The 12,241-nt window shown below is 50.4% G+C and overlaps 1 protein-coding gene across 1 annotated transcript in view; it reads left to right on the top strand.

The window, feature by feature from the left end:
• Nucleotides 1–4,870: 4,870 nt before the first annotated feature.
• Nucleotides 4,871–12,241, top strand: part of Slc29a3 (solute carrier family 29 member 3) — a 37,214-nt gene continuing 29,843 nt past the window's right edge. The window contains exons 1-2 of the mRNA NM_181639.3: nucleotides 4,871–4,949; nucleotides 7,008–7,306. Of these exons, the coding sequence (NP_853670.2) occupies nucleotide 4,949; nucleotides 7,008–7,306 (300 nt within the window). The 5' untranslated portion in view covers nucleotides 4,871–4,948. The remainder of the gene's footprint in view (nucleotides 4,950–7,007; nucleotides 7,307–12,241) is intronic.

Here is a 12,241-nt window from a genome sequence, read left to right as displayed (position 1 = left end):
AGAGTTTGAGCCGGAACAGCTGAGCTGAACCAGCCAGCCAGAGTTCAGAAAGAACTAGGAAGGATGAACTGGAATTCAGCAGGAAGTCTCAGAAGCTGAAAACATTCTAGACCTAGATTAGATGGTACAGACATGAGAAGCTTCCAGGCCTAGGCCTAGGTTAGCAGATGAGGCAGTAAACCTCTGAGATGACAATTACATTGGGTCAATAAAAAATACTTTTACAGCCTGGCCTTGTGGGTGGTCCTAGCTTGTATTAAAGGCATGCTGAGCAAACTCGAAGGCAGCTTTACCCCATGGCTTCTGTTCCTGCCTCCAGGAGTTCCTCCTGTCTCTTCAGTTTCTGCCCTCACTTCCTTTCACATGGACCGCGTGTGACTGGAACATTTAAGCCAACTAAATCCGTTCCTTGCCAAGTTGCTTTTGGTCATGATGTTTATCAAGCAATAGAAACCAAACCAAGACTGCCTCCCTCTTTCCCTGAGTTCCCATCTCTGCTGGCGACATTTATGTTGACTTGACACAAGCTAGAGTTATCTGAAAAGAAGGAGCTTCAATTCAGAAAATGCCTCTATAAGATCCAGCCCTAAGGCATTTTCTTATTCATTGATGAGGTAGGACTCAGCCTGTGATGGGGGTTGGGGGGAGGGTGCCATCCCTGGACTGGTAGCCCTAAGTTCTATAAGAAAGCAGGCTGAGCAAGCCAATAAGCAGCATCCCTTCATGGCCTTGCCTCAGCTCCTGCCTCCAGGTTCTTCCCTGTCTGAGTTTCAGTCCTGACCTCATTTGGTGATGGACTGTGATGTTGGAAGCATAAGGCAAATAAAGCACTATCTTCTCAGGTTGCTTTGGTCGTGTCATCTCTTGCTTTATGACAGCAGTGATAGCCCCAACTAGGACACCTCGCTCTCCTCATCTCCCTCCTCCTCTTCCTTCTCTTCATGTGTGTAAGAACAAAGCCGCCAGAAGGCTGTTACAAATTCTTTCTCTGGTCTGACAATGCTCATGCTTCAGTGGTGACTATCGTAGGCACTCCTCAGCTGCAATGTCCCAGATAACCCCACAGTTGGAGTGCAAGCCTTTAGAACAGAAAGTATGGCTGCCCCATGCACAGACAATGATGGGACCAGGACAACAACCCCAAACTAGGAGAGTAGGAGACCAGAAGCAGCCAAACAAAAAGACACTTCTTTCCCATAAGAGTTATTTTGAGTTAGTGTTGTGGTTTGCCCGGAAGTTATCTGTATGTTGATGCTAATTCCACTGCCCCAAGGACAGCTGCCAACTCAGGAATCAGGTGACTTCACCAGGGCCTCCCCATTGAATTTGTAAAGTACAGGTGAAGGGCAGGTACAGGATAGAAGGAGGCCTGTCATTGGAGGAGAAGGAAGGATGGGCGGGAGAGAAGTTTGAAGGAAGAGGAGGAGACAAAGGGAGAGAGGAAGAGACAGGAGGAAGAGAGGAGAGAGAAGCCGTGGCAGGACAAGATGGCAGGTGATGTTAAGATTCTGCTCTGTGTATTTACATGTTGTTATTAATGTTCTCAAGGGATGGATGGTACCGGGCTTTGTATGCTTAAGTGGGCAATTATATCTTACCAATTGGATCTAAGATTATTGTGTTGTGTGTTCTTTTATGTGAGGGTTTGAGTGTAGGAAAGTGTGCGGCTGGGCTGTGTTTCCGCCAAGATATCTAGCAGATATCTTGGGCACCGAGGTGTAGAGCTAGCAGGGTAAAAGACAACCATAACTTTTCTATTTTTATATTATTACAACAACAAGTCAGTTATTTTTTGAGAAACTGAAGAGACATGGTGTGCTGGCTAGTTTTAGGTCAACTTGACAAAAGCTATAGTAATGGAGGGACATTAATTAAGAAAATGTCTCCATAAGATAAGGCAAGCTGGTAGGGCATTTCTCAATTGATGGGGAAGGCCCAGCCCACTGTGGGTGGTGCCATCCCTAGGCTAGTGGTCCCAGATTCTATAAGAAAGCAGGCTGAGCGAGCCAGGAAACAGCGGTCTCCATGGCCTCTGCATCAGCTCCTGCCTCCAGGTTCCTGTGCTGCTTGGGTTCCAACTTCCTTGGTGGTGAACTGTGATAATAGAAGCCAAATTAACCCTTTCCTTTCCAAGTTTGCTTTGGTCACAGTGTTTCACCACAGCAACAGTGACCCTTACGAAGACACATGTTAGGAAAAGCTGTCCTTTGGTAGGAGAACTTTCTATCTATAAGGAAGGAACTTTCTATCTTTGTGGAAGGTTGGCCCTCCATTCCAAGTGTGCCGGTCAGTTTTTGTGAACTTGGTACAAAACCAAACAGATCTGTAGAGGAACTCTTTTTTATTTTTTTAAGATTTATTTATTTATTCTATATAAGTACACTGTAGCTGTCTTCAGACACACCAGAAGAGGGCATCAGAACACATTACAGATGATTGTGAGCCACCATGTGGTTGCTGGGATTTGAAATCAGGACCTCTGGAGGAGTAGTCAGTGCTCTTTTTTTTTTTTTTTTTCGGAGCTGGGGACTGAACCCAGGGCCTTGTGCTTGCTAGGCAAGCGCTCTACCACTGAGCTAAATCCCCAACCCTGCAGTCAGTTGTCTTAACCACCGAGCTCCTGTAGAAGAACTCTTAGTTGAAAAATAACCACCATTAAATTGGCTCGTGGAGCATTTTCTTGATTAATGATTGATGTGGAGGGTCCAGTCCACTCTGGATGGTACCACCTCTGGGCAGATGGTTTTCAATTGTTTAAGAAATAAGGCTGGGCATCAGGTGAGGTGGCACACACCTTTAATCCCAGCACTTGTAGGAAGCAGAGGTAGATGGATCTCTGAGTTTGAGGCTAGCCTGGCCTACAGAGGGAGTTTCAGGATAGCCAGGATTACACAGAGAAACTCTCTCTCTCTCTCTCTCTCTCTCTCTCTCTCTCTCTCTCTCTCTCTTACACATACACACACACACACACACACACACACACACACACACACACACACTGAGCAAAACACCTACAGTAAGTCCTGTAAGCCTCAGTTTCTTTCTCAGTTTCTCTGGGGTCTTTCTTGCTTCCAGCTTCCCATCTTCAGTGGAGGTCTAAATTGAAATTAACCCTTTCCTTCCCAAGTCAGTTTTACTCAGGGTTTTATCACAACGAAGGACACAGGGAGACAAGGAGAACTGCTCAGGCTACCTACTTGTTTGCTGGCTTTTTCTGATCCCGAGGTAACCCTTGCCCACTCTGTGCCCTGTAGGGGATATACCCAGGGTCTGGAGCATGCTAACTTCTGGTCTCCCAGAGAGCTACATTCTAGTTCCCACTTGTTCCCCTTGCAGTTGAGGCTGATACTTAGGCTGTATTTTGAGATATATTCGTTTCTCTGAGCCTCATCCATGTGTGTATGTGTGTATGTGTATATAGGTATGTATGTGTGTGCGTGGATGTGTATTCATATATAGGAGTGTGTATGAAAGTGTGCATGTATGTAAGTGTGCGTGTATGTGTGTGTGTTGCACATTATTAAAGGGCTGTTGTTTTTCTTCTGTGTTTGATGCTTTGCCAACTAGGAACCATGATAGGTGGAGAAAATTCTAATTTTTTTCCTCCCCTCCACACTTATAAGAAGAAGACTGTTCAGCACCAGTAAGTCCCCAGCTGGCTCCTGGGACTGGCCCACACCAGCCTTGCTTGTGTCCATGGTTTCTCTGGTCTAGCCCAGGACATCAGCCAACTCCTGCCTTGCCCCTTTCTATTCCCCTACTGTCTCTACCTCCTCACCTCAGGTGATCTGTAAGGAAAGCCGGGTCTGTAGCTTATGGTTATCTTTCATATTAAAAACAAGTGTGTGTGTGTGTGTGTGTGTGTGTGTGTGTGTGCGTGCGCGCGCGCGCGCGCAGTTCTTTTGCCCACAAAAGCTACAGGAGGGCATAGAATCTTCTAGAGCAGGAGTTAAAAGCAGCTGAGCTACCCTACTAGGGTGCTGGGAACTGAACTCAGGTCCTTTGAAAGAACAGGACCCCACCCCCAACGCAGCCAGGGTCTCAAGGAGCCTGGGCTGACTTCAAACTCACTGTGTAGCTGAGGTGGGCCTGAACCCCAGATCTTCCCAAATGTGGGTGAACCCCAGATCTTCCCAAATGTGGGTGGTAGGTGAGCATCTCCATGCGCATGCCCCCTGCATGTCAATGGAGGAAGAGTCTTGCTCCAGGTAGCCCTCAGTGGTAAAGGCTTGGTTAGAAAGGATCCCTAGACTTCAGTCCTCTTGGGTGTTTCTTTAGGTCCCCCCCCCCCTTTTTTTTTCTCAAAAAGAAAAGAAAACAAAGCAGGTCTGCTCCTTAATCCCCATTCTGCTCTGTCCTCCCCTCCGGAGCACGGGAGCCATCTTCAGCTCTCTCCTAAACTTAGATCTCAGAGTCTCCCAAAAGTTTCTCTTCTGCAAGTTTAGCATCTGGATTGCCCCTCCACACACATCTGCTTTGAGTGAGAGAGTTAGCCTCGCTCACTGCCACCAAATAGCTTCAAGCTCTCTCTGAGTCTCTCCACCTAGGCTGGGACGCCAAGTTCATCTTGGCGATGCATCCTGCTATGGGAGTATTGAGGGGGGTCAGGGAGTGGTGGGGCATCCTAGGGAACGGGGCGGGGGACAGGAAATTCTCCCAGGTCTCAAGCGGTGGAACTAACAGGGAGTCAGGGCAGGACCTGGCCCAGAGCCTCACTCTGCACTTTGCAATTGGACGCCAGCAATTACTGCCGTACGCCAGGCGGAGGCGCGCGTGGGGGGCGGGGCCCGGCGAGCGGAGTCAGCAAACCCGGAAGCGCGGGGCGGGGCGGGGCGAGCTGAGAAGGGGAGGGCGGGGCTGGGAGGGCAAGGGCGGAGCCCCGCCTGGCTGAACTCTGGTCGAAGTGGCCCGGCGCTTGGGACCCGGTGAAGGTAGCAGCGGCAGCGACAGTAAGTGCGGGTGCTGCGGCCCCCATGCTTGGCTGGGTCTCCCCTTCCCGAGGCTGAGCCTGGCCTCCCTGCCACACACTCTCTGGTCCTGCGTGTGGGAACAGGTCAGCCCGAAGGATCCAGAAGGCTTTGCGGGTCTGGATCGGGTGCCACAGCTGCCTAGGCAGAGAGGACTTGTTTTAAGTACTGTCAGGCTCGCTCTTGGTCCCCAGCCTGTATCCTCAGGAGCCATTGAGGCATACGGGCTGGCCAGGCATGTTCTCAGTCTCAAGACTCCCACCCTTTCCAGCTCTGACTGGCCCTTACCCTAGGACCCCAGGCAGGGGTAGGGGCAGATTGGCTGGGGGAAGTTTTCGGCCTTCCCTCCTTTCTTTGTCTTTCTCTATTCATCCAAAGCCGCAGCTACCTTTTATAAAGAGTAATAAGGCTTCACTCAGTCCACTGCACCGCCCGTGACCTGGTTAGAGAAGATCCCTGGCAACTTCAGATGCTTGGTCAAGGCTGAATGGTCCTTGATGAGTAGACACGGTAGCTGAGAAGGACTTCGGCCCTGTGTGGATCTGGGTGACCCACGCTGAGCCGCTGAGCTGCTGAGCCCTGCACCCACCCTCAGAGCCTGAACTACATCTCCTTGCCAGTTCTCTGATGTTTCATGCCAGGCCTCTGTAGCTCATGGTTATTTTTCATATTAAAAACATAAGTGTATATGTGTGTGTGGGTATGTAGCTTTGCCCACAAAAACTACAGGAGGGCATAGGAGCTCCCAGAGCAGGAGTTAAAAGCAGTTGAGCTACCTGACTAGGTAGGGTGCTGGGAACTGAACTCAGGTCCTTTGAAAGAACAAGTGCTCTTCACTCATGAGACAGACCTCCAGATTATGTCTACATTTTTTAAAAAACAATAATTTTAAGCACGTTTGCATGGGGCCCTGTCTAGTTTGATGGTCCTCTTTGGTCTCCATGTGAATTAAGGCTACAGAAGGGTCTCCTCAGCCTGACAGGACACTGTAAAACCTCTAGCCTGCCTGTGCCAGGGCACAGCTGCAGTAGTCAGGGATCTATTCATTCAGCAGTGCTGATGAGAGTCAGTCCCCTTAGGACACCTCTGCTCATAACTTCTTGCTGCAGGAAGCCTTCAGGAGGGAGGGCTGCAGGGATTTAGAACCAGCACATAGAGTCATATTGCCAGATAATCTCTGGGGGGGGGGATGGGGCTGGGGAATCCCCAGGGGGGCATCCAGACAGCATGACTGTATCATTTCATGCCACTGTGACCTTGCCAAGTGGCTTCAACTTTCTGAGGCTCGGCTGTCAAGGCTCACACACTGGGTGTCGCTGGCATTCTGAAGTCCTGCAGTTGTTTCTTTGTGAGATGGGGGTCTAACTTAGTCCAGGTTAGCCCTAAAGCTTACTATGGAGCAGGGCTGACCTTGAATCCTGATCTTCTTGCCTCCACCCCCAGAGTGCTACTGCATTGCTGATGTACATGCACTTGTGTGCCATTATTCCTGGCTAACTTGATTGAACCGGTAACACACATTGTTCAAATTCAAAAGGCACACACAGACACACACACACACACACACACACACACACACACACACACACACACACACACAAGAATTAACAGTGATGCTCCCTCCCTGTCCCAGTCTCCCTACAAAGATACCCACAGTTGGGAAAACCTCCGTGTACCTTCTAAGGTATGCTTGTTCCCATCAAGGGTTCTGATTTCTATGTAAATGCGTTTAGCCCAGGCTTGCCCTTCTGCACTGCTTGTCCTTGTCCACACTTGCAGTGATGTTCACACTGCCCTGGGTATTGTCCTTGCATAATTGGAATGGCCTCTGAAGTCACTACGGTTCTCATAGCCTGTTCTTCTAGTTTGATTTTTGTCTTTCTTCCTGATCCCAAGACTGGAAGCTCTCCAGCCAGACTTTGGGGACAGGGTAGACCCAGCATGGATGAGGACAAGAGATGTCTTCTAGGCTACATCAGTCCCCAGCCTTGCTACCTGCTCACTCACCTGGCCTATCTGTATCTCTCTTTGCTCTCACAGTGGCCTTTGCCTCTGAGGACATTGCATACCACAGCTCAAATGCTGTCTACAGAGTCCCAAGCAACCGTCATGAAGCTGACCAGGAAGCCCTACTGGGAAAACCACTAGACTACCCAGCCCCAGGCCTGCAGAGGCCAGAGGACCGCTTCAATGGTGCCTATATCATCTTCTTCTGCCTGGGAATTGGCGGCCTACTACCCTGGAACTTTTTTGTCACTGCCAAAGAGTACTGGGCATTTAAACTCCGAAACTGCTCCAGCCCAGCCTCCGGGAAGGACCCAGAGGATGCAGACATCCTGGTAAGGGCTGTTTCCCTCACAAAGGGGAGGGGAGCAGGCAGTCCAGAGCCAGGCCATCCTTAGGGGTACTGGAGGGAGGCCATTTACAGGCTGAGAATCTGAGTGTTGATGCAGAGTATGTGCACGCAGTAGGAAGAACCTACTAGGTCCTAGACACTGCATTGTGTGGTACCCAGGCCTTGTCTCATATCTCCTTAGGCTGACGGGATGGAGATGGGCAGACCCAACCCTTACTTCAGATTTCCTGCGGTTGTCCATGGTAGGAGGGTGGACATGATGGTTCTCTACACCGTGTGGTGGTGCATGTAAGAACAGTTGTGAACTTAGAGAAAATTCCCAACAGCAGTAGCTAAGACAAGGGAAGGTCATTTTTCTGTCACATTCAACTTAGGACAGGTGGGTTGCTTTGATACATGGAGCTCTTGCAATCAAGGTCACCTCATGGTCCACAATGGCTGTGGAGGCTCCAGCCATTACATCTTTAGGAAGAGAGAAAGGTGTAAGAATAATTCCTAGAAGTTGTACCTTCTTTCTCTTTACATACTATTGGGCCAAATTCAATCATGTGACTATCAACTACAGAGAAGACTGGGAAAGGTAATCTTTTTTGTGTGTCCTAGTGCTTAAAACCAAGACTTTACACAGGTTAACATGCACTACACACACACACACACACACACACACACACACCTACATACACACACATACCACACACACACACACATAGAGACACACCTATACACAAACAGACATACCCATATACAGACACACATATACAGACACACACACCTACTTACAAACACACACACACCTACATGCATACACATATACCACACACAGAAACACACATATACAGACACACACACCTACATACACACACATACCACACACACACACACACACACACCTATACACAAACAGACATACCCATATACAGACACACACACCTACATACATACACACACATACCTACATACATACACACATACCACACACAGAAACACACATATACAGACACACACACACACACACACACACAACTATACACAAACAGACATACCCATATACAGACACACATATACAGACACACACATATACAGACAGACAGACAGACAGACAGACAGACAGACACACACACACACCCGTCTAATGTAGTCACTAAGCATAGTTTCGTAACATCCTTGCTATGTGGAGGCCAGATAGCTAGGGGAGACAGAGTGAACCAGTCTGTTTACTGTGGCTGGGGTCAGAGTCCCACAGGTCAGTCAGGGTGCGATCATTCTGAAGAACAGAAGATTATTTGGGCTCTTAGTTATGGCTCCAGGTTGAGGGGCTGTGTCTGGTGATAGCTCTCTTGTTAGTAGCATCTTTCAGGTGGCACAAGGCATCTTGTGATGAGGGAAGACGAAGATGAGTGCATGTGGGCCTGGTCCCCTCTGTCTTCTCATAAAGCCACCAGGATTCACTGGGGGTGGGGGTGGGGCTCTACCCCCCATGACTAACCACAATCCCCTCTAGACGTCATAGTTGGATTCAGTTTCCATCCTCTTAATTCATCCTGGTGGGGAGTGTATTTCTGTAAAGAAAAGTTTGGGGGACACTCGGTTCATATGCCAACTATAACCCAGGGGGTGCAGAGCCCGGGGGACACTCTCAGGTCACTGTGGTCTGGAGCAGGTGGGTCTGAAGGGTAAGCAGGAATCACCCCAGGAAGGAGGTACTGACTTCAGAGTCCTTGGTTTTCTTTCCCTGCTCTGAGGATACAGATCATCCACAGGTCACCATGGCAACCTTCCCTCCCTGATGGCCATGGCCGTGGTGTGGCTATCAGCCCAAAGGAAAGCCACACCATTATAGGGGCCAAGGTAAAGGCCTAGTATGGGAGGAGGGCTCTGTTAAGAGTGGTTCAGCGGTGGCCGGGGGACAGAGCTGGCTTGTAAGCACAGGAGGCTAACACTCTTGAGCTATGCTTCCCTCCTCCACGGGAACCTCAGGGACAAGAAGGGATGTGTTAGCAGACCCTAGCAGATCCTCCAGTAGCCCCAGAGGTGGGCTCACTTTGCTTTCTTTGGAAGCCCCCCTGAGTCCTTGACCAGCTGTCCAGAATGTGGTTTGGTTTTGTGTGGGGAAATTCACACGATGACTGATACCTGTGAACGTCACTCCAGGGTCTCACCTCACACGTGCCTGAATCATTCCCTTCCAGAACTCCCCAGGACACCTAGCCCAGGGATTCTGACCGATCTAGCTAAAATCTAGGGCCGTTGGTTTCACATGACCGAGCATGTCCCTCACCCGCCCTTATCGTTCTGACGAGTGGGAGGGGGCTGCTTCTGCACGCCTATAGATTCATAGGGAGCTCCAGGGACTGCAAAGGCTGTCACTGCATATGTGCACCTGAGGAGCCCTGGGAACAGACTACTGTGACTTAGAGTACCACTGCCCCCATGTGGGACTATGGGACCGGGGCCTGCCTGAGAACACGTTGGAGAAAGGCCCTGTTCCATCCGGATCCTGGAGTCAGGGTTTGCTTATTCACATGACAATGAGGGCCATTCTTACATGTCACGGGATAAGGCCCGGCACCACTCCCACCCCCCCCCCCGCCCCCGCCCCCCAGATATTGTGTAAGCAGCCTCTCTGGCAAGCTTTGGGACTGGTCCCATTCTTTTACTAAGGACTAAGGACACAAGCCATCCAGCTCTCTGCAGGCCTCTGGGACTGACAGCACTTCCTCCAGAACCTCTCTGGCTGTCTGTCCATCTGTCTGTCTCCCTGTCCGTCCATCTGCCTGTCTCCCCAGGCCAGGGTGCTTGCAGTCCTTCCCAGCTGCAAGCACTTAGCGTTCCAGGTCCTGCTAGGATACTTTATTGCCGCTCTTAAGCACTGGCAGGTGCAGGCATATAGTACCTGCCTGCTGCCCGCAGCTCCTGGCTCTTGGCATCAGAGATGAGAGACCTGTCACCCCTCGATTCATGGGCCAGGCTGGGGGAGCAGGCATGCTGCGGGCCTTTCTGCCTTCGACGGGGCTGTTTTTCTCTGCCTCCTCATCTGTGGCCCCCGTTGCTACCCATCTCCCCCCTGCTCTCTCCCCATCTTGCTGATGGCTCCGCTCTGCCCTGTGTCCTGAGGGCCACTAGAGAGGAGGGCAGACAGCCTGTTCCTCTTCAGCCTCCCTCCATCGTGTTGCTAGGATGGAGGAATCTGGCCTGATAGGAATGTTGGCAGCCTTCCCCCATGCGCTGTCGTCACCACTGTTGTCCTCACTTTCGGGCCCATCTCCCATCCCAGGCTCATTTCCTTCTGCCTACTGCAGGTCTGGAGATGGTTTAGAAAGCGCACTGCCTTCCCTACCCTCTTCTCTTTGTTCTTGAGAGAATGAGAACCTCAGATTAAGAAAATGGGGTGGGGGTTGGGGATTTAGCTCAGTGGTAGAGCGCTTGCAAGCGCAAGGCCCTGGGTTCAGTCCCCAGCTCCGAAAAAAAAGAAAAGAAAAAAAAAGAAAGACAATGGGGTGGAGGGTGGGGTTGGGGGAGTTTGGGGCATTCACCCTGGACCAAAACCATCAGAGCACCAGTAGACCAATTGCCATGAAAGGGTAGCTCGGACTGGGGGTGTCAGGGGGGTAATGCTGTGTGGGTTCTGGTCTCCTAGACTTACCAGACAATCCAAGGTGTCACAGACTTTTTCTTACAGCCCTGAAAGATCTGCGTGACCTCTTAAGGAGACAGAAAGCCAGAAGGTCTGAGAGGTTAAGCAACCTGCCCAGGATCACACAGCAAGTCAGGGCTGGAGAGAATAGCAGTGGGAAATCTGGGTGGGTGGATGATCACAGACTGGACTGGACACACCCTGAGAGTGCTGCATATGAGTCTGCTGCCTTCTCACTTGACTTTGAAGCCCAAGGGACCTGAGTGCCAGGCTGTCAGTGTCCTTTATTAGCATCCTAACTGCTGTGTCTGAGGCTGTGTGTCCGTGTCTGTCTGTGTGTGTGTGACTGTGTCTATGTGTCTGTCTCTGTGTGTGACTGTGTGTGTATCTGTGTGTGTGTCTATGTGTCTGTGTGTGTGTCTATGTGTATGTGTCTATGTGCTGTATGTATCTGTGTGTGTCCCTGTGTATGACTGTGTCTGTATGTGCATATGTGTCTATGTGTATGTGTGTCTGTATATATGTGTATCTCATTGTATGGGTCTGTGTGTGACTATATGTGTGTCTGTGTGTGTGTGTCTGACTGTATGTATTGTGTGTCTGAGTGTGTCTATGTATGTATGTGTGTCTGCGTGTGTATGTCTGTGCATCGTGTGTGTGTGTGTGTGTGTGTGTGTGTGTGTGGTCCTTCCTGCTGGGAGGACTCCTCTGCTGCTCTAGCCCCTGCTGCAGCCTAGATGGGCTCTCCTAGGCCAAGAACAGCAAAACCAGTCCCCCTCTGCCCCAGATGGGAGAGCAACAGTTCAATTCTGTGGGTGTTCCCTGAGAACCTCCAGGCCCTCTCTAGATCACAGGTTTACCTCTGTGTCCTCAGAACCCTGGTGCTTCTCCATCAGGGTCTCCCCAGGAAATGCAGGGTGCTGAGCTAAGCTTGGGTGAGCCTGGCCCAGCCTCCCTAGACATCAAGGGATATAGGATTCAGATGACCGGCAGGGTTTTCTTCTCACTGTGCTGTCAGCCCTCAGGAATTACACTGGGAAGCATCTGGTTGGTGTTAGACATATGGCAATATGCCACAAGGATGTCTGGCATGGGTTATCGTGTGGTCTAGGAGGAAAGTTTTTCCTGATCTAAGGGAGGGAAACAGATCTGGGGTCACTGTGGCCGGCCCGCCTTTCAGACAGGTTGGTATGGATGTTAAATGAGTCTTCTCCATAGGCAAGGCCAAATTTACCTGGTTCATCAGGTGGGGGCACAGGGGCTCCCATTCCAGTATTTACAGAC

Source organism: Rattus norvegicus, chromosome 20, assembly GCF_036323735.1.
Source record: "Rattus norvegicus strain BN/NHsdMcwi chromosome 20, GRCr8, whole genome shotgun sequence".
NCBI classification, from domain to species: Eukaryota; Metazoa; Chordata; class Mammalia; order Rodentia; family Muridae; genus Rattus; species Rattus norvegicus.
The sequence above is the reverse complement of the archived record's forward strand: the minus strand, read 5'-3'. Positions and strand labels throughout refer to the sequence as shown.